We start from the raw sequence: 19,436 nt of genomic DNA on the forward strand, positions 1-19,436 counted from the left end.
TAGCTCTCCAGAGAACTGTAAAATGCCTGAGCTGTGTGGCAGTCTCACCACCTCTGTGTCAGAATACACTCATTTCCTATCAAGTATGTAGTTAAGATGTTAAGCTTTAAATGTTAATTGTACTTAATCTGAAAGTACCAGGTTTTTTGTTGCTGCTGGTGGTGGTATAAAGGGAGTGATCGTGGCTTTCCCTTCCCTTTGTGAGACCATCGGTAGCTAGGAGGAGTCTCTGGAAAGCAGACAGGTATTCTTGTGAATTCCTGCTACAACTCCTTCCCAGAGGAGAGAAGAACATGGGGAGAATGCTTGTGTTAATATAGAGCAGTAAGTTCTAGCTACTCAAAGGTACTCTCAGGTAAACTAAAGTCCCACTCCGAGCAGCCCTGTCCCCAAAGGTGGAGAGCAAGAAGCTTCTCTTCTTGGACACAGGAAAGCACCGTGACATAAAATTTGCTCTGTGAGTATCCTACTGACAAGAGGTGCTGTATTTGAATCAATGAAAATCAAAGAAAATTCTAGCAGCTAGTGGTTAAAATGCATTCTGTCAGCATTTGTGTAAGGTGGGGAAGCAATTGTGCCTTTAAAGAACGCACCTCTTGATTTTCAGGTGAAGAAAACCACCTTTTACTCCACTTAAAAAGGGGAATCTGATCTTTTTCTGGTACTAGACTGGTTCTTCTCCCTTGAGTGTGTAGAAGTTGGAGTTAAATTTTTTAGCTGAAGGCACATAAACTGACAGATACTTGTTTTCAAAGAATGAGAGGCCTAAATATTTTGAGACACAAAAATTACTGAATTGAAAAAACCCCCAAAATTGAAATGAAAATTAATTTTGTGTTAACAGTGCCCTTTGTAATAAGAAAGTCCAATACTTGCTACTAGTAATTCTGATCCTGCAAATAAAAAATATAGCTAACTTTCAAGCTGTTTCCTAAATTTTAGCTGAAAAACTGTATTTAAGTCTAAATGTCTTCCAATGCTATTATTTCAATTTCCTTTTGTTGGATGACACCACACGTGATATTAAACAAGGGTTTTGAATGTTGTTTTTCAGATTGCCCTCAATGTACTTGCTTAGTAATTCAAAAGCAAATCGTCCCATCCCAATATTTTTGAGTCAGTTTTTTTGTGTTGGCACAACTATAATTTTAAAAGGGTGATAAAGTCTTGTTAAGCCAATATCATTCCATGGGTAGCAATAATATATAAATAAAATTTTCATAAAATTATATTGAACATGTGAGGTTCAAGTTATATTGAACAAACAATTCTGATCACCTGGTTGTACTACTTGTCCTCATTGAAATGATGTTTTACACTTAGTTAAAAGTAATCTTTGTCTGATGCATTCACCCACTTCTTTTGGTGCTTACATTGAAAGATGAGGTTGGCTTGATCTTCCAATGACAAATACGGGGAGAGCAGAAAATAGAGTTTGCTGGAGAAGGTAAAGGAAAGGCCCCAAAATTATATTTATGTACTCCATAAGCAATATCAAAATCCTCATCTTTTCCCTCTGACTGAAAAAAGTTTTCATTTTTAAATTTGAGATTTGGCCAGTTCAGAATTAAGCAGCAAGAGTAAAATACCTCCATGCTAGTGGCTAAATTTCCATCTATGGAAGATAAATATTATTCTGCTCGTGTTCTGATAGTGAAAAGGAAGTGAAGCTAGTAGGTGGCTTTCTGACACACAGGTGATTAAAAATAATATTAAAAAATCCAGAATTCTACCAGAAGATAGGTGATGATTCTGGCTGGGATGTAGTCTCAAAAAAAAAATACTTAATACTTCCAATGTGCAACTTGAAAATAATAGGATAGTACTTTTATATTAGGAAAAAGAAGACCAGACTTACTGAAGATACTCAATATTCTACTTGATTTTGCTTTGTTTGCTGCTACACTTAGATTGGAATTGTAGGACCATTTAGGTTGGAAAGGACCTCCAAGATCATTGACTCCAACCATTAAGCCAGCACTGCCAAGTCCACCACTAAACCATGTCCTTAAGTACCACATTTATATATCTTTTAGATACCTTCTGGCTTGGTGACTCAACCACTTCCCCAGGGAGCCATGCCAGTGCTTGACAGCCCTCTCAGTGAAGAAATCTTTCCTAATATCCAGGCTAAACATCCCCTGGTGCAACTTGAGGCTGCTTCCTCTTGTCCTAGTGCTTGTTGCCTGGGAGAAGAGACAGATCCTCGCCTTGGTACAACTTGCTTTCAGGTTGTAGAGACTGATAAGATCGCTCCTGAGCCTCCTTTTCTCCAGACTGAACAACCCCAGTTCCCCCAGCTGTTTGTTCCTCATAAGACTTGTGCTCCGGACCCTTCACCAGATTCACTGCCCTTCTCTGGACACACTCAACACCTCAGTGTCCTTTGTGTTGTGAGGGGCCCAAAAATGAACACAGAACTTGAGTATTCTTCTACATCTGTGACTGGTTTAGATCCCTGGAATTGTTGAGAGCAGTTATTCACACTGGAATCAAAATAAAGGAAGGGAATTGTAATCCAAAAAGACTTCCAAGATGTGTTTCTTCTCTGCTCTGTGTTCTGAGCAGTTAAGATATTTTTTAGTGCTTTGTCTGCATTTCCAGGTGGGGAGCTCTGAAATGCTTTTTGTCCTCCTACGGTAGAAAATGTGCATAAATCAGAACAGGCCCTCTTGCTACTAACAAATCATGCAAGGGAATCAACTGTAGTGTGAGTGTTTCAATAAACAAATTACTACCAGGTAATTCCCAAAGTCTGTTAGCCCCATGTTTGTTTAGCAACCCTATTAATTATGTGAATTTCTATTTTTTTTTAGTGTATTTTTTTTCAGTTTCATATGCTTGGTGAAAACCGGTACTAAGTGCAGAAGTATTACTGGTAACATTTTCATCCCTGGAAGTTGTTGATATTTCTTTGGGTGTTGGTAACTTGTACATGATATGGAAGAAACTATGAGATCTAAAGAATGTACTTGAACATGTGGAGTTCTGAAGGAAATACTGATGTGGGAGCCCTGTTTTCTGAAATAAGTGATTTACAAACTGTTTATTTGCAAGGCAATGCCTACCGTGAAGGCTGACAGGTCCAGCAGCCTTTTCAGGACCAACCAATCAGTTGTGCATAGCAGCTGGACACATCTTACCCTGGTCCTGGTTTCACTCAATCTGGTATGAAGAGCAGGAATGTGTCAATGTGTATCAGCAATAGTGTGGTCAGCAGGACCAGGGCAGTGATTGCCCCCCTTTACTTGGCACTGGTGAGGCCACACCTCATGTACTGTGTTTAGTTTTGGGGTTTTTAATTCAGGGAGGATATTAAGGTGTTGGAGTGTGTCCAGAGAAGAGCAATGAAGATGGTGAAGGTCTAGAGGGTAAGTCCTGAGAGAAGCAGCTGAAAGAGCTTCAGTTGTTTAGCCTGGAGAAAAGGAGGCTAGGGGGGGACCTTTTCTGAGAGGAGGCTGTAGCCAGATGGGGGTCACTGATCTCCCAGGCAACCAGCAACAGGATGAGAGGAAATGTCCTCAAGCAGATATGGCAGGGGAGGTTCAGGTTAGACATCAGGTGAAATTTCTTCATAGAAAGGGTGATTAGACTTTGGAACAGGCTGCCCAGGTTATAGGTCCAACCTATGACCAAACAGCACTATGCCAACTACACCAGGGCATTGAGTGCCACATCCAGTCTTGCTTTGAACACCTCCATCTGTGAGGTTAGTTTTGGCATGTTTTGGTCCTTTCCACACCATCTCACTTCCTCCTAGACAATTTTCTTGTAGTCACTAAATTTCCCAATTTTCATTTTTTTTTTCTTTCGGGAAGGAAATGAAATCTTGCAAAACAGAAAAGAAAGACTTACAAACACTCTGGAAAGGATATATGATCAAAGGAAATGCAATTGAAGAAAAAAAAATGGGACATTTTCTGACTACAAGCAAATGGGCCGAGATTAATGAGATGCAGTGTAAAGGACCAAAACATGCAAAACTAACCTCACAGATGTTGCAAAAGCAGGGGAAAAATCAAGGAGGAAGACACAACTTTTAGGGGAAGATATGAGAGACATTGCATAGATGCTTTATTTAAAAAAAAAATCTTCGCCAAAGTGAAAGCCATTAAAAGGCATGGCATGCCATCAAGTGCAGGGACATGGACCAAAGCTTGCCCAATTGATCCCCAATGAAATTGCAAGATTTCTTTTCCTTTTCCTAAAGAGGTTGTTCAAGAAAACACCTTCTATATGTTGGACACGTGATTTCACGTGTCTTTCCCAACCTAGCTAATTCTGTTATTCTGTATGAAATTACTGAAGCCTCCTTTCTAAACCCAATTCATCCTATCCCTTTCCAGCCCTAAAAGCTTCCAAAAAAGGTCACAGATGACTTTTTTTTTAATCTTTTCCCTTTGAATAACAGTCAGGATATATGCAAATTTTTCTTTTCAGACTTTTACTACATGCTATTTTCTTACTGGTGACCCTCTCCCTTTCTCAAGTTTTTGGCTTTGTCCACATTATTATTCATTAGTCCCTATCTGTTCTTAATTATGAAGTACAAAGTTCATAGTCATTTTTTAAAGTTATTTTTAAAATTAAATTATCCCACAACCTTAATTTTTTCATGCAAATATAAAAATTTTTGATGAGAAAATTATCCCTTTTTGGCACTTCAAAGAGAAATCTTTAAAGCTGTGAGGTACTTCACGCTGTTAACCACACTCTGTAGAATTAAAAGCTAGCTAATTTTACTGGGCCTTGCTTTATTACATACCATATTGGTAAAGATGAAGAAAATCTGTAAATTTTTGCGTGGAACCATGAGGGCTTGATTTAGGTGATGGAAACTTTGTGAAAGTCTCTTTGTGCTGTAAAAATTAAGAGCAGACATGAGTTATTACAACTGCTCAATATAATTGGGTGGAAGCTTGGTAAACTGCTGTAATTCGGTCGCTCTGGAGTTCTGTGGCCATACCACAGATTTCTTCATGTCTCATACCATGGATTTCTTCATTCCCCAGGGTACAGCACAGCCTGCTGCAGCCTGCATGAGAAATGGGACAAGTGTGCTTAGCTGTGAGTTGGATCCTCTATAATAAGATTATCCCAGAGCTACACAGACCTCAGCTAGCAGCTATTTTAAGCAGGGAGTAGCAGAGAACAAGAGCAAACAGCCGCAAAATATGTCCAGCTGTCTCCCTTTCTAGAATTCCAGGGTGGAAAGTGCTGCCATGGTGTGCATACTGTGAGCGTCAGGTAGGACATCTCCCTTTCTTATCCCTTCATCCTCTTCTTTCTCTTCTTTTTGGAATTTTTAATAGTTTAATGAATACTTCAGGGTACAACTGTAAGTTTTAGTCCTAAACTTGGCTTGCAGAGAATAAACCATAAGGCTACTGGCAAGAGGCAGGGAGTTATTTCCAACATAATAGTTTGCACAGGAAAACCATACCACCTGGTATGTGTTTGCTGCATTTTAGTAGTCTCCAGTGGTTTAATGGGATATACTCAAATCAAACCACTAAGCCAAAGTTCATACAGCATTTGACAAAACATATTCAGCGTAATGCACAGCACTTTTTTTATATTTCAAAAACTCTTTGGTTTCTTACTCAAACGCTACAATGCACCACTGGATATGTGCCAGTGCCCTGCTCTTGGTTTGGACTCCCATGGCACTCTCAAGCATTTAATCAGTTGCCTGTGGAAGAGGCAATGAGAGGAAATGAATCCTCTACCTCTTTATTGTATCTCTGGGCATGACTTTCTACTTCCACTCTAAACATTGTCAAAGAAAGGGTGAGGGGATTTGAGAAGAGTCCACAGTTTTCTATTCTTCATGCTGATAGTTGAGTGTATTTTTGTTTTGTGAATGCAGTCTTATGCCTTATATAGGGCCTTTTTACATTATGGTACCTTCAGCATCAACCCTAAACCCAGAATCAGAAGGAATAAACGTCTGCTTCCAGGTGCAAAACTATCTACTTCAAAAACTCACAAATGGTCCTGCAAGGAAAATTGTTATTGCCTCTTTCTTTATTCAATAAATGTGGTTAATGTCTTAAAAGAGTTTTCCAGTAAAGTGAAATTTTGTTACATGCCAAAATGTAGGATATAATCTTTAATTCTGTCTAACTAACATTTTGAAATTGAATACTTTCCCCTGTTATACTGGTGTACTGTTATTTATTTTTCTGTGATGGGATATGATCATGCATATTATAAATCTTTCCTGAGGGAGATTTTAATGACTTATAAGTGCTTATCTGGTCAATGTACTCATCTGCAGCCAACAAGCCAAATACAAAGTGATTATTTTGAAAAGCAATCAAAAGTAAGTTAAGCACTTCTTGGATGCATTGAGAAAGAAGATAAAAATATTATGAATTATTTTGAGGATTTTAACCACAAATCATTGAGGAACCTTGGAATAAACTTCTATTCTCAACATCTCAGATGTAGCAAAATTAGAAGTTGTAGGTATGAAGTTCTAAATTCTTAAGACCTGAATTTATGTACTGTTAATTGGATATGAGAGCTGGTTCCTACTGAATTTACTTGCAAAGGATTTCGAAAAAAATGAAGTATTTCACTGACAAAACCTCAGTGAAGTAACATTACTGTGTGGCTCTTTCCACTTCTCCTTCCTTTTTGCCTTCCTTCTGGACTGGAATAGATAAGAAAAAGATTATAGTAAAGAAAAAAGATTTTGTAAAATAAAGTGTGTAGAACTTTCTAATCTTTTGCAGTGATCCTCATACTTACTCGAAAGGAGCAGAACAGACTCTTCACACTATTAGTGCACTGGTTTGGGACTTTAGGGATCATCCCAAGACATCTATGAACAGCATTGATGTTGGCATGAAACGCCATAAGCATCAAAACCAGAATTTGCTGAAAGTATTTAAAAATAATTTAGGCTATTTTGATTAAATGACAGTTTGACAAAACACAGCGGTCAAGGTTGTAGGCTTTATAATCATGGTAATAAAGGACACTTTAGCTATGATACCAGTAGTACTTATTGTTCATATTTTCCCATTTAGCCAGCCAGATACTTTTAAACTGAGCTTTCTTACACTGACTTTTTAAAGCATTGGAGTGGTCTTGTGCAATAAAAGTGCCATAAGGAAGGAGCAGGAGGTTTCTACATGTGTCTGTCTGTCTTAGCCACCAGGGGGGACTCATTCCTCATCTATAACTTTTCTGCAACAAGTATCTGAAAAAAAACCCCATGCTTGAACCAGGTCTAGAAAGTCAATTCAGCAGAGAGTTTGTCTTCTTTCATATTAAGAGAGCTTTATGTAAAATCTTGTCAATCTGCAGTGCTCTTTCCACTCTGCCCATGAGTGCATCAGCCACCCAACGCATTGAGCAGCAATGCTGGACCAGATCTAACCACAGAGGGATCCATGTTCAGCTGGGAAATCTTGAATATCAGTGGGGTACAGTCATTGTCACCTCCTGCCCGCTTCATTCTGACCTGGGACTTGTGCTAAACCTGTTGGACTGATGAAAGACTCAGCAGAGAGCCTGGCTTGGCTTTTCACAGATTAAACTCCTTCACGCCTCTGGTCATGGCTTTGTGGCTGAAAGGAATATTTTTTTGGCTGTACGTGCAAAAGGTAGCTCTTCTTTCATAGCTGTTTCATAGCTCCTTTGTGTCTGTCTCACTACTGCATTTCTTTTTTCCAACTATTACAGCCTTCCTGATTGATTTCAATTTCACTGCATGTCTTACTATTTTTAAGCAAAATTCGTCCATCATGAAACAGAGCTGTGTTATTGCTATGATCACAAGGAGCTTATATGTTTTATAGCATCCTGTTAAACAACAGCAAAAATCTGTGTGTGATGCATGTACCCTGGAGATCGGTCAGGAAAGTTATATGATTTTGAAATCCCACTTAAAAGCCAAATACTGAAAATTTCTTAAAATTTTGAACTCTGTCAGACCAGTGGGACTCTTCTTGTGGTCTTTCAAAAGATTTGGAAATACTGAAGAGAATTCTCTAGCTGCATTAAATTTTGAAATGTTTGTCTTATTTTGTAAATTATTTAATGTTGTAGTTAATTATTTGGTACTTTCAGGCACCTTTAATTCAGTTTTCCCTTTCTTTAATTAATCTAGGAATTACCCCCATCTTTGGGCACAATCAATCATGGTTTTTGTGCACATCATAACATCAGATGGTTGCATTCAGCTCCATTTGAAATACATCATCTAATTACATTCCTTCAGATGTCTGGTGTATTCTTAAAGCATGGTGAGCTTTGTAAGAAGCTCACATGAAAACCAGTGAGAGGTACTGGCTACCATAAAAATAAAAGAATGGACTCAGTTTTCATCATGTGTGGATTTTTCTCTTCTTTAATATATGCAGGAAACTCTGTGTTTGAAATTATGCCTTTAAAAATCTTACCCCTGATGAGTCAACTAAATTTGCTCATTACATGCTTCTGGTAGTCATAATGTCATTTCACTTCCCCATTTCACACGGTTTTCTCTTTAATTTTTCACTCTCGTTTTCAGCTGCATTGTCTGGGGAAAACGTAACAACAAAAGCAGGAATTATTTTTCTGAACAAAATTTAGTGTGATGATAACTGACAGTGCTGCAGTAGAATTAACAAATATTGCAAAGAATTTGATAAATAGCAGAACTTTCCCCAAAGACATGTGACTGATGATGACTGTGCTGAATTTTCTTCCTCTTTCTCCCAAATGAAGTTTTATGCCATCGGATACTGAGCAAAAAAAGTAACTATGTTTGGACTCCTTTTTTTCATTTTATTCACCCCTGGAGTCAGTGAATTCATTTGTTCATCATCAGATCTTGAAATGTCATACACTTTTTGTGGTAAGTAAAAAAATAGATAATCATTTTGTTAAATTTCTGGGATAATTACTGTTGTCTGAGGGATTGAGAATTTTCATTCTAATTTGTTTCTTTGAAGAATACAGAAGAGAAAAATAAGTATATTTCTGTTATTAATCACTCTCTTATAAGAATTTTACTTCATAGGCATAAATCTTACCACAATGCTGGCTCCAGCAGCTAGGAGAGAGAGAATTTTATTCTCAAGTAAAGTAGGCATGTTTTTGTTCAGAAAATATTATAAGATAATGGATTTAAACTAGTTTTGCAAGTACTCTGTTGTATAAACTATACCTATTGAGTTAACCAGTATGTTACAATGAAAAGCCTGAAGTATGTGGAAAAAAGAGGGAATGTTGTATTCTGTCAGGCTTCAGTACCAATCAGGTTCTGAGACAGCATGGTGTGTCCCTTCTTGCCCTGTCTGTGTCATGGGCTGATATTTTCTGTATTTTAAAAATGCAAGCTGGGTCAGTCACAGAGCAAATCTACTCAAAGGTTCATTTACCTTACCTTGAGAATATGCTGGTGCATTAAAAATATTTTTAGCTCTTGTCAGCATGATTAGCATAAGTAGGGATATTTTCAGTAGATCATGCTGGTTTAGTGCTAATAAAAAGTTTGTATATCTTCAAAAGATAAATAAAGGTACTTTTTTCTCTGGTTTTTGTGTGCAAAATATCATCAACCAAAAATTTACTTCTCTTTACTTAAAGAAATATGATTCTGATTTTACCCTCTAAATGTAAAAATAATTAATAATAAAATTTTAAAAACATATTTAATATTTACCACATATATTATATTGAGCAATTTTATAGTATATAACTTAAATACATTTAAAAATATGTATGTGGTTTTTGAGTGTATAACTGTATATTCTTGTTATTTTTATGGAGAAGCCTATTCACACTATCAATGTGAAATAATTTTTTTTCCTGTAGATTCTACAGCTCATGCTTTCAAGTTTAATCTGACACCTTGCAGCACGACAAACAAACCTGTCTGGAAGGCTGCTCTTACCTGGATTCCAAGTGAGTGTCTCTTAACTAGACAATTATATTCTGGAAATTCTGAAAATGAAATACAACTGAAAAACTGACACTTCATCCTAAATGCCATGTGATTTAGGAAATTGGTTTCTGGGGTTAAAAATGGAATGGATAAACTATAGCTATGGACAGAAATGATGATTTGTGAAATGTGCTTGAGTTTTACTTGGAGCAGTTACCAGAGCCCTGCACTCAGGACTGTCACTGTAAATGCAAATCTGTGACAGTTTAGGTGTATGTGCATTTTGGTCTTCTGGCCTGGACAAGATCCAAGTCTTTTAAAGGAGAGAGAGTATCATCAGGCCATCCAACTATGGCAGGACTTCTATGAAGAATATGCATGTTCCAGAAGCTGGAAATGGTTCTGCATTTTGTGTGCAAACCTAACGGTGACCTTTAAACCCAGCTTTAAGCCAGCAAGCCCAGCTAATGAAATGTTTAGGACCTGGCTGTATCACAAACTTCCCCTTCTACACTAGGTTTTCTTCCCCAGAAAGACATCTTTATCATGCATTCTGATAGTTTCTTTGCAACACCTGCTTAAAACTAAGGTCTTCATTTGAGCACATGTTTAGGTTAGCTGTGGATCTTGATGAGCTCTGTTTCCTTTACTGAAGAAATTAAAACATACTGAAATTTTTCTCCCAAATATTTCTTAAGACTAATCTGTTGTTGTTGTTGAAAACAACAATAGCCTTTTTTATTTTTTTTCTGGAAGTAGCAGTTTTCAAGATATATACCTTTTTAATTTTGGGGGAGTCTTACAAAAATATAGTATTTTGGCAAAATCTAGTTTTTATCTGAACAGCATGTCTCCATAAATGCTTTTCCTCCCCACCAGTTACCATTTCCTTACTTGCAATGTTTTAATTAGGAAGTGACATCCACTTTTTGAAGATTGTCTTCAATGTCTGGTATGATGGTGCCAAAGCATTCCTCTGGAAAGAACTCCTCTGCAGCGGAGCTGACGATGAATACTCAGTGTGCGGAACGCTGAAAGGAGGTTGGTGTGAAAATACATGGTGCAATCAACCCATGCAAACAGATTTTTATCTCCACAATCTAGACCTTGCTTTGCAGGCAGCAGACCTCAGAGCAGGCAATTCTCCAGTGCCAGAACCCTATTGAAATAGAAAATATCCAAATTCTTTATTTTAACATCGTTGTCCTGCAGTTTCCATCTCCATAAATGAGGATTACTAATATCCTTCATCTGATGATGACGCGTATTGTGAACATCTCTAAAATGACATGGAAAGATTGAATTTGACTGGACTGAACAGGAAACTTGAGAGGCACTGTGGGCACTACTAATATCCAGAACAAAGTTTATTGGTATGTGTCTGGATGGATTTTTAAAGAGATTTTATACACCTATGTAGGATGTGGTTTTTTTGTTGTTGTTTTCCAATAGAGAAGAGTCAATCCTTTGGTAGGGGCTAGCAAGTATTAGCACAATACATGCTCAGATTCAGAGAATTCAGGCAGGATGTCAGACTAAAGGCCAAAAAGACCTGTGAGGAGTTTAAAATACAGTGTGTTTTCCTTTCTTTAAAAATCAATATCAGGTCTCTTCAGTTACCATTAAAGTGAACTACTATTACAAGTTAAATTACTGGAGTTATCACAGTAGGATTTGTCTGGAGGAGATGTTGCAGGAGCACTGTGGTTAATTTCTATTTTCTAATGTGGTTTCAACAAAAAGTCAGAGCTCTGAGAGAAGAACCAGATGAGGGCTTTATCAGTGAAAGAGTAAGTGACATTGGCAACTGCTGCTGAGAGATATGCCATATTGCTTTGAAATTATTTAGGCAGTCTGATTGATGGCTTTATGGTTAAGTAACTCTTTGTATTATAATTATCTCTGTTTTTCAGAAACACTTGACTCAGCATTTGACATTAAAGGCTCAAAAATATCATTTCCAAAGGTACTTTTTAATGTTTTATGTAATAGTAAAATCACATACTTACAGGTATATTTTTTTCTGAAGAGAGATGTTCACCCAAACTGTAGAAAACAGAAGAGGAAATGTCAGAAAACTTTCTTATAATAGAATTGATGACAATAAAATGGTAGCATCTCTGAAATGCTAGGTGTTCTAAGGTTATTATTCCTCTATCATTCTTCCTTTATTTTATAAAAGAAAAGACCAAAGTAATCAGTTAGTGTCACCTTCATTATTCCATTTTCTTTGGTAAATTATTCTCTTTCCTTTTACCAGTTTGAGAAAATCCATTCATATTCATTCTGCCCATTTCATTCTTTATTTTATATTCTCTTCACATGCTGCTCTTTTACTCCATGAAACCATTTTCAAAGATTTGAAAAGGGATAACAGTATCCAAAAAGTAAAAGCAGTGCTCTACTGTTAAACCAGGGGCAGCACCAGTCCTCAGGTTAAGCCATTCTCATCCAACAGCTGCCTCATCAGTTGTCTGAGCTTTTCCAAGACCCTTATCAACAATATTAATCCCTAAAAATGTCACTAAGGAGCTCCTACTGGTCCAAAATCTCCACCATCCTCCTTAGCTCATGGGCCTCCCTCAGTCTAACAGCTCTTGTAGCCCCAGAACTAGTAACAGACAGGAACATCCTCTGCCATAAGCTGTCCTCCTATTGATGAGGAACTTATGGTAGACCTGACACTTCCTGGTGGGATTCTGCTAGACCAGGAAATGTTGTTCCTGAGTGGGCTGGCTGTGAGAAGGAAGTTGAGCACTATTTTACTTTTATGCATTCGTATGCCTGACTATACCTTTGAGAACAGTCCCTGATGGGAATCTGTCTTTTTCAGTTCTAACAGAAATCACCAGAAACATTCCAAGAAGCCACTTATAGACAAGAGCAGGCAGTATTGTGGACTAATTTTCTTCTTTTTTTTTCTTCCTTGTTTTAGGGCAATTATAGTATTGTTTTGCAAGGATTCTCTGATGATTCTGAGAATAATATGCTCATATGCTTGAATTTCACCATGATAGTAAAATAAGATGCTTTTTGAGTGCAACAAACTTCTCAAATAATTCCAGAATATGGAGGTCACTTCTGTGAGCAACTGGAATCCAAGCTGTGAAGTAATATGCAGACTGAATTTCCTGAGGCAGAATACATCATGTACTGTCTGGGAAGCTATAAGATATAGTCTTTCTCATTTGTAGCACAGCCATAATCAGTTGCTCAGCCAATGTGCCCAAAATTTCTGGGAATCAGGCATCCTGATTAATCCATGGAATTACCCTGACTGGATGTCAGGCTGGTCCTGCATTTTGGTGCTGTGCCTTGAGTTACAATAAAGTTGAGTACTTCAGGCTGAGCTAAAGTAATCAAGTTTTGAAGTTTTGAAGTGCCAGAATCAGAAGTTCATCAGTATTCAATTTAAAATAACACAGCAATTGAATTTGGGAACCCTGCTGTGAAGTGGTGGGGGGTGGTTTTTTGTTTGTTTGGGTTTTTTTCTTTTCTTGTAACAATAAAACTTGTTAGTACAATCAATTTAAGAGATTGTTTTTATTCTCTTGTTATTTTCTGATGTTTCTTTAGAAGTTTCATATTGTTCTGCTCTGTTTACACCAAGCTGAAACAGAGGAGTAATAATTTGTTATGTGGTACTAGCTGATGTGGATAAAATCCAAAGTGGAACATTTTTTTTTTTTCCAGTTACACTGATACAGTACAGCTGAATTTGGCCATCCAGAGCTGCAACAGCAATCCCTTAGAATGTTTTTAGCTCTTGCTCAGAGTCCGAGGGGCAGAGGCTACACAAACTGTCCTTCAGAAGCGGGAGGGTGGTGTCACACAACAGGATGATCTATTCCTCAGTTTTTCCTCCAAGGAATTTCTAAAGTTTTCCTGTAGCTTTTGCCTCTTGGGGGCTGACACTGAGTACCCACCCAGCCTTCTCTGCTGCTCCTCTGCACTCAAGGAAAAACTCCACACCCAAGTTTGTAGATATTCCATTTAAAACTTGGCTTTAATCATAGGTAGTTTGGCTAAATAAAGCAAAATGATTAAGAGTCAATAAAAACAGATGAAGAACTGCATAATGACTGAAGATAAGAAGCCATGATTACATATAAGTGACGGTGGCAAAGCATCTGTGCTTTCACTCAGTCCACAGACCATTCCAGGAGCAGTCCAAGATGGAGTATCGCAGCATGTTCTGCTTACGTTTGAGCTGATTTACTACAGTTGTGATCAATTTATTCCTAACCTGAAATTCTAATCAAGAAGCAGCCTGAGACCATGGCAAGCAATACTTATCTTTCTTCTTCTGTTTTGCTTATTTCAAATAGTGTCTGTTTCAAATTATTGACCTAAGGAACAGTCTTACCTTATTATACCTGTCTATATATTTCGTGGCATCCAGCAAACACAAGTCTCAAAATCATCTTCAGTGACAAGGTGGTCTGAGGCTTTTTTTGGCCTGAATTATTTGGGGTGTTAAAAGAAGTATTTTGTTTATTAAGCAGCAAGTAACACAAGTAAGAGAGATTAACGCTTCTGGAGATCAAGGACATTCATATGCTCTATTTTACATAAGCATGTTCTAATGGTTTATGGATGTTATAGAAAATTTACAGTACATGTAAAGGTATAAATAGAATTTCTATCTCTGAATAGAGACATTTACAGATAAACATATGCACTCAGTATCTTGCCTTGCAGACTTTTTTAATATAGATATTCAGCTGAAGGGTTATAATTGTACATGCCAGCAGATAGGACAGCAAGGCAGAGTTCAGGAGCCACACTTTATAAAGCAAAGACTTTTCAAAAGCCTCAAGTTTTTTTCCTTCTATGACTGGCAAGTTCCACTTATTCCAGTGCTGGTTACTGCCACACCACATTCTCCCCTGGACAAGAGAATACAGATCTTGTAAAGTGTCAGATCGTGCAAACAGCTTGATCTGAAATTGCTGTGATACTGTAGGATGAAGGGCTGAGCTGAAGGCAAAGCTTTGCTCTTCATGTCTGGTTCCTGGGACAGAGTTTTTAAAAAGTTTTCCTTCCTTCCTTCTACTGCTGTCCAGAGCTGACCACAGTTATCACTTATTTCCTTTCCAAACTTCCCTGAGCCCATATTCAGGGCTCCACAGCAAAGAGGATTTTCCTTAGGATGAAGTGAGCTACTTGGGCTCTATGAAGACTAATCTGAATGTTTCCCTTTTCTTCACTTATTGGTCCAGTAAATTTCGATCCATTTTTTGCTTCTTCATTTTCTGCCTCTGTCTAGAGTTGGAATGGTGTGAATACTGTGAAATAAAACACCAACTAAGATTTTCTTTTTTAAAATATTCTGTGAGAGCTACTTGACCTGAGATCCTTGTGTTTTGCCAGGAGTTCCAGTGAAATGTGCAAAGCCACCTCCCATGCAAACAAAAGTAAATGAAGGAAGGTTTTGTGTTTGGCATATTTGTGTGAAATTAATATCTAAAGCCTTCACAAATACCTCTTTTTCTCTCTCTCATTACTGTTGTTTTTAAGAGGCTGTCAGGATTTTCTGCAGATGGGAAAAGAGCTTTTCTTCACCCCCTCACCCTCTGTTGCCAAATATGTAATTATGAGAAGAAGCTGTTCCTGTACAATGTGGTTTCCAATAAGACTGCACACTTTGAGCTGTGTTATTACAGTTTTATTTGACAAAAGCCATAAAATATTCATAATTTCAAGTGAGTGAAAGCCTGCTGACCACAATAACGTACATTTGCTGGCTGAAATTGTAACATCATTTGAGATAGATGCACAAAGATAATTCCAAGTAGTTCAGGTATTACAGCAGCATCTCTTGTGCCCAGGGAAGCAATTCCCTTGGTCACCACTTAGCTTGGATGACACAAAGCACAGACACTTGGAACAAATAAACTACATGGTCCGGTCCCTGCAGCAAGGAGTTGGATTTAATGATGCAGGAGGTGTGTCTTGATCTGTCTTACAGGCATCAAAGGAGAACCATAGCAGCATAAATCCCTTCTGCACAGCAGGTTTTCCTTGGTGGAAAGTGCTAGCAATTGTCTTGGAAGGATCTGTGTAGCACATTTTGCTGAATGACTTCAGCTCCTTCGTTCTGCCCACAAGTCCCTGCCAGCACGAGAGAGTTCAGGGGCAGCAGATGGGGGTAGTGACATTTCTAATGGGAATAGATTGGAAGGAGGGAGGGAAGGGAGGGGGTTCCTGCCAGCAGAGCTTAGGGGAGAGAGGACAGGAGAAAGGAAATTTGGAAAGTCTTCTTTCTGTCAATAGAAATTACTGGACTTTGGAAATCTTGGATAATAGGCACTGTGCACATGTACTTGTGTTGTGGATCCCAGGCACCCTTGCAGATCCCTTGGCTGCAGTAGATGGGTATGTCCATAACCTCTTTTCTTCAAGATACATTTTACTACTGTCAAAAAGAGAAATATATGTATATAAAATGCATGTATTTAATATATATGCATATATATATGCATGCATATATTTGGCCAGGTATAACAGCTTCCCAAAGATTCTGTATGGGAGCAAAACAAACAAAACAAAAACCCACAATATTTTTTTTCCTTGAGCTTTAGCTGAAATGGCTGTCTTAGCTATGAGTATTGTGTTTTCAAATTCAAAGTTCTTGCTAAAATAATTTCTTGCTCACAGTACTAAAAGCAAAACTTTTAACAGTGAGCCTGGATGTTTGCTCACAGGAGGGAACAGTCACTGCACTAAGTATTTCTGTACTAAGTACTAAGATTTCTGTCTGCCCATTTCCCTGTGCTGCACAAAACCTTTGAGAACTAGAGAGATTGTATCTTTTTCTTGTAACTTCTGCCAACTGCAGAACACATCCACTGAGTGTTTGGTTCTCTGAGAAGTTTGGCTCCATTACTGAAGTACCTCCATATTGATTATGAGGTTGGTTCAGTTCTTAAATATGTTCTGCTCAGTCATATTCCATTTAGACTTTTCACTGTATTACCCACAATTTTAATATTTTTAGCATACCAGCGCAGTTTAACAATTTCAGTAATATAAATTAAAAAAACAAACCAGAAAACCAAAAGAAATGTCATACAATAAATAAAGATAAACACAGAAAACAAAATAATAGCTTTAGTCCTCTGAAAGCAATAGAGTTGAAATATCAGTCCTTCACTTACAAGATGCCTAAAGGAGGAAATAATAAAAAACATCATGCGTATGAGAGTGAACAACTGTTCACCATGACTGTGAATTAATTTGACCCTGTTTTAGAATGACATGGCTTCATTTCACATCTGAATATCAGCTGAACAGACTGGTAGTTATCTTTTCTAATCATATATCACACTGAAGTGGTGTGCAGATGAGTAGTAGGGGGAAAAAGTGGTTGTGGAAAGAAATAATTTTGATTACTGCAGAATGTTGTGCATTTATTTTGATCAAATAATTTTTAAAAAATGAGGTTTTGATTCCTTTAAATCTGAGACACTTCAGCAAATAAGAAATATTTTTCTGCTTTTGTTTTTTGACAAATAGTTATTATTCAAGCAAAGATTATTGTGCCACAAAATCACAGTGGTTTTGCTGGTAAGCCGGGACTTGAGCTGTGATGTTTGTACTCATGTTAGTACCTACTTGACAGTCTGACTTGTCCTTTTGGGCACAGAGGTACACCCCACTTATAAATGACTTTATATGCCTTTTTCTGGAATTGATGGCAACACCACAATTTTGCAGAGTACAACAGGAAGTAAGTTGTCTGGGGGAGCAGATCAAACCATGTATTTCAACTTTGTAAATTATAATTTTCTTTTAGTACTTATGGTTTTATAAAAAGTGAGTGCTCCAGAAAATAGAACAACTAGACAGACTGATATGCCTCCTCCATAGGCACCTTTAGGAGTATATGGATAGAGTAACCAACATTTAGAATAAAATAAAATAGTTCAGTTGGAAGGGACCTCAGTGATCACGTCATCCAAATATCTTACCACTTAAGTGTGGATCCAAAGCATATTTTAATGGCATTCTGGACTTGATGTGCCAACCTCTGATAAACTCTTCTAGAGGTGTTGAGTGTCTCCAAATCTCCTTGAAGCTGCGAGTTGGACATATTCAGCAATATATAATTTAATATATCCCAACCTTAGTGCAGTCATAATGCAAACTACTTTATTTAGGTGTAGGTGAGAAGCCTGCGATAAAATAAAGACGTGGTATTTCCTACCAGATTGGTATTGGTTCTACAGCAAATATTTTATACAAAAGTTACTTTGTTCAAGATGCCAAGCTGGGATGTCTCTGAGCAGAATGGGGACCAACATAGAAGGAAGTGTCTTCTCCTGGCCTTGCTGGAGGGACAGCACTGTGCAGAGTCCACAGCCACTGTCACTGCTGTAATGGAAGTGGAATCACGGCTGCTTGCTGTCTTACTGTTGCTTCTTTGACAGGTACCATCAATTGCTGTGATAGTCCTACTTCACCCAAAAATCACAATGTTCTGTGAGGAAATACAGAATGAAATGATACATGTAATTTCAGTTTTGGAAACACAGCAGTAAGTAAGGAAAAGAGTACACATGGTGTATCTCGAGGGTCCAGGTCACTGCAATCCCGAGATACGTCAAAAGTCTTTTCCAGCCCGCACGCTTGAAGAATGAGTTGGAGCTCTTCAGTTCTTGGCCTCAAGGTTGTTTATTGCATCTTATCTATAAAAATTTTTCTCCTGCCCTGCTGTTGTCCATCCAGCAGGACAGTTCCAGGCACACTGCCTGCCCCTGGGGCGGTGTTAGCTCTTTATACTAAAAACTACCCATACAATGTTTACAATTACTTTCCATTACCTATACCTATGTTAGACAGTGAGCTTCTACTCTAAATCAATCTAAAAGTGCCAACATCACAGCAGAAGATGGAGGCAGAGAAGAAGAGAAAGGCTAGACATGCCCAAATCCCTCCATCTTGCCCCCAAAACCCCCATTCTAGAAACCCCAAAAATATATTTTTTCGCTCTGTGATAACTTCACTATTATGCTCCTGAAACTGCTGTGGCTTGCTGGTCTTCATACAAGGCTGGTAATTTGCTCCACGGGTCATAATCAAAACCACAGGTGTTCTGGGCTCTGTGCCAGGGTTTCTGAGCCCCCTGGCAGGGGTCCTGGCCACTCTGGACACCCAGAGGGATGTCCTGAGTTCCGACATGTATAAACAGTTACCTAAAATATACATTCAAATGCAAAGTGTTTGAAATATTGATCCACAAACACCAAAATATCCATAAGTCAAGCATTGATATTAGGTTTATTTGAAGGAGGTGACTTTTTTCTAACATTCCGTCAATACAAGGATGACTAAGACATAATTCTGTGACAAGTGCTAAAATTCTCCATAAGCTCGAGGTATTCATCAATTGCAATTAAACCAATCTGTTTTTTTAGCATTTGGATTGCAGTGGTGCCTCCTGTGAGTAGCTTGTAATCAGGACTGTTGCTTCCCTGCTGCATACCGTATAAATATTTATGAAATTAGTAAAATAATATTTTAAGGGCTCTTTGAAATATGAATCATAGCC

General features: G+C 37.9%; 1 protein-coding gene across 2 annotated transcripts; it reads left to right on the forward strand.

Moving 5' to 3' along the window:
* The first annotated feature begins 109 nt into the window (after positions 1 to 109).
* On the forward strand, positions 110 to 13,411 carry LY96 (lymphocyte antigen 96). Of its 2 annotated transcripts, XM_059862428.1 has the most exons (7): positions 110 to 5,247; positions 7,318 to 7,616; positions 8,722 to 8,851; positions 9,814 to 9,903; positions 10,796 to 10,924; positions 11,797 to 11,849; positions 12,819 to 13,411. In XM_059862428.1, exons 3-7 carry the CDS (start codon positions 8,758 to 8,760, stop codon positions 12,906 to 12,908), a joined length of 456 nt encoding a protein of 151 aa, XP_059718411.1. In that variant the 5' UTR covers positions 110 to 5,247; positions 7,318 to 7,616; positions 8,722 to 8,757; the 3' UTR covers positions 12,909 to 13,411. The 2 variants fall into 2 exon arrangements, with proteins under 2 accessions (XP_059718411.1, XP_059718403.1); XM_059862420.1 differs by lacking the exons at positions 110 to 5,247; positions 7,318 to 7,616 and having other exon boundaries at positions 7,637 to 8,851.
* Positions 13,412 to 19,436: the final 6,025 nt, after the last annotated feature.

Source organism: Haemorhous mexicanus, chromosome 1 (assembly GCF_027477595.1).
Source record: "Haemorhous mexicanus isolate bHaeMex1 chromosome 1, bHaeMex1.pri, whole genome shotgun sequence".
Taxonomy (NCBI): domain Eukaryota; kingdom Metazoa; phylum Chordata; class Aves; order Passeriformes; family Fringillidae; genus Haemorhous; species Haemorhous mexicanus.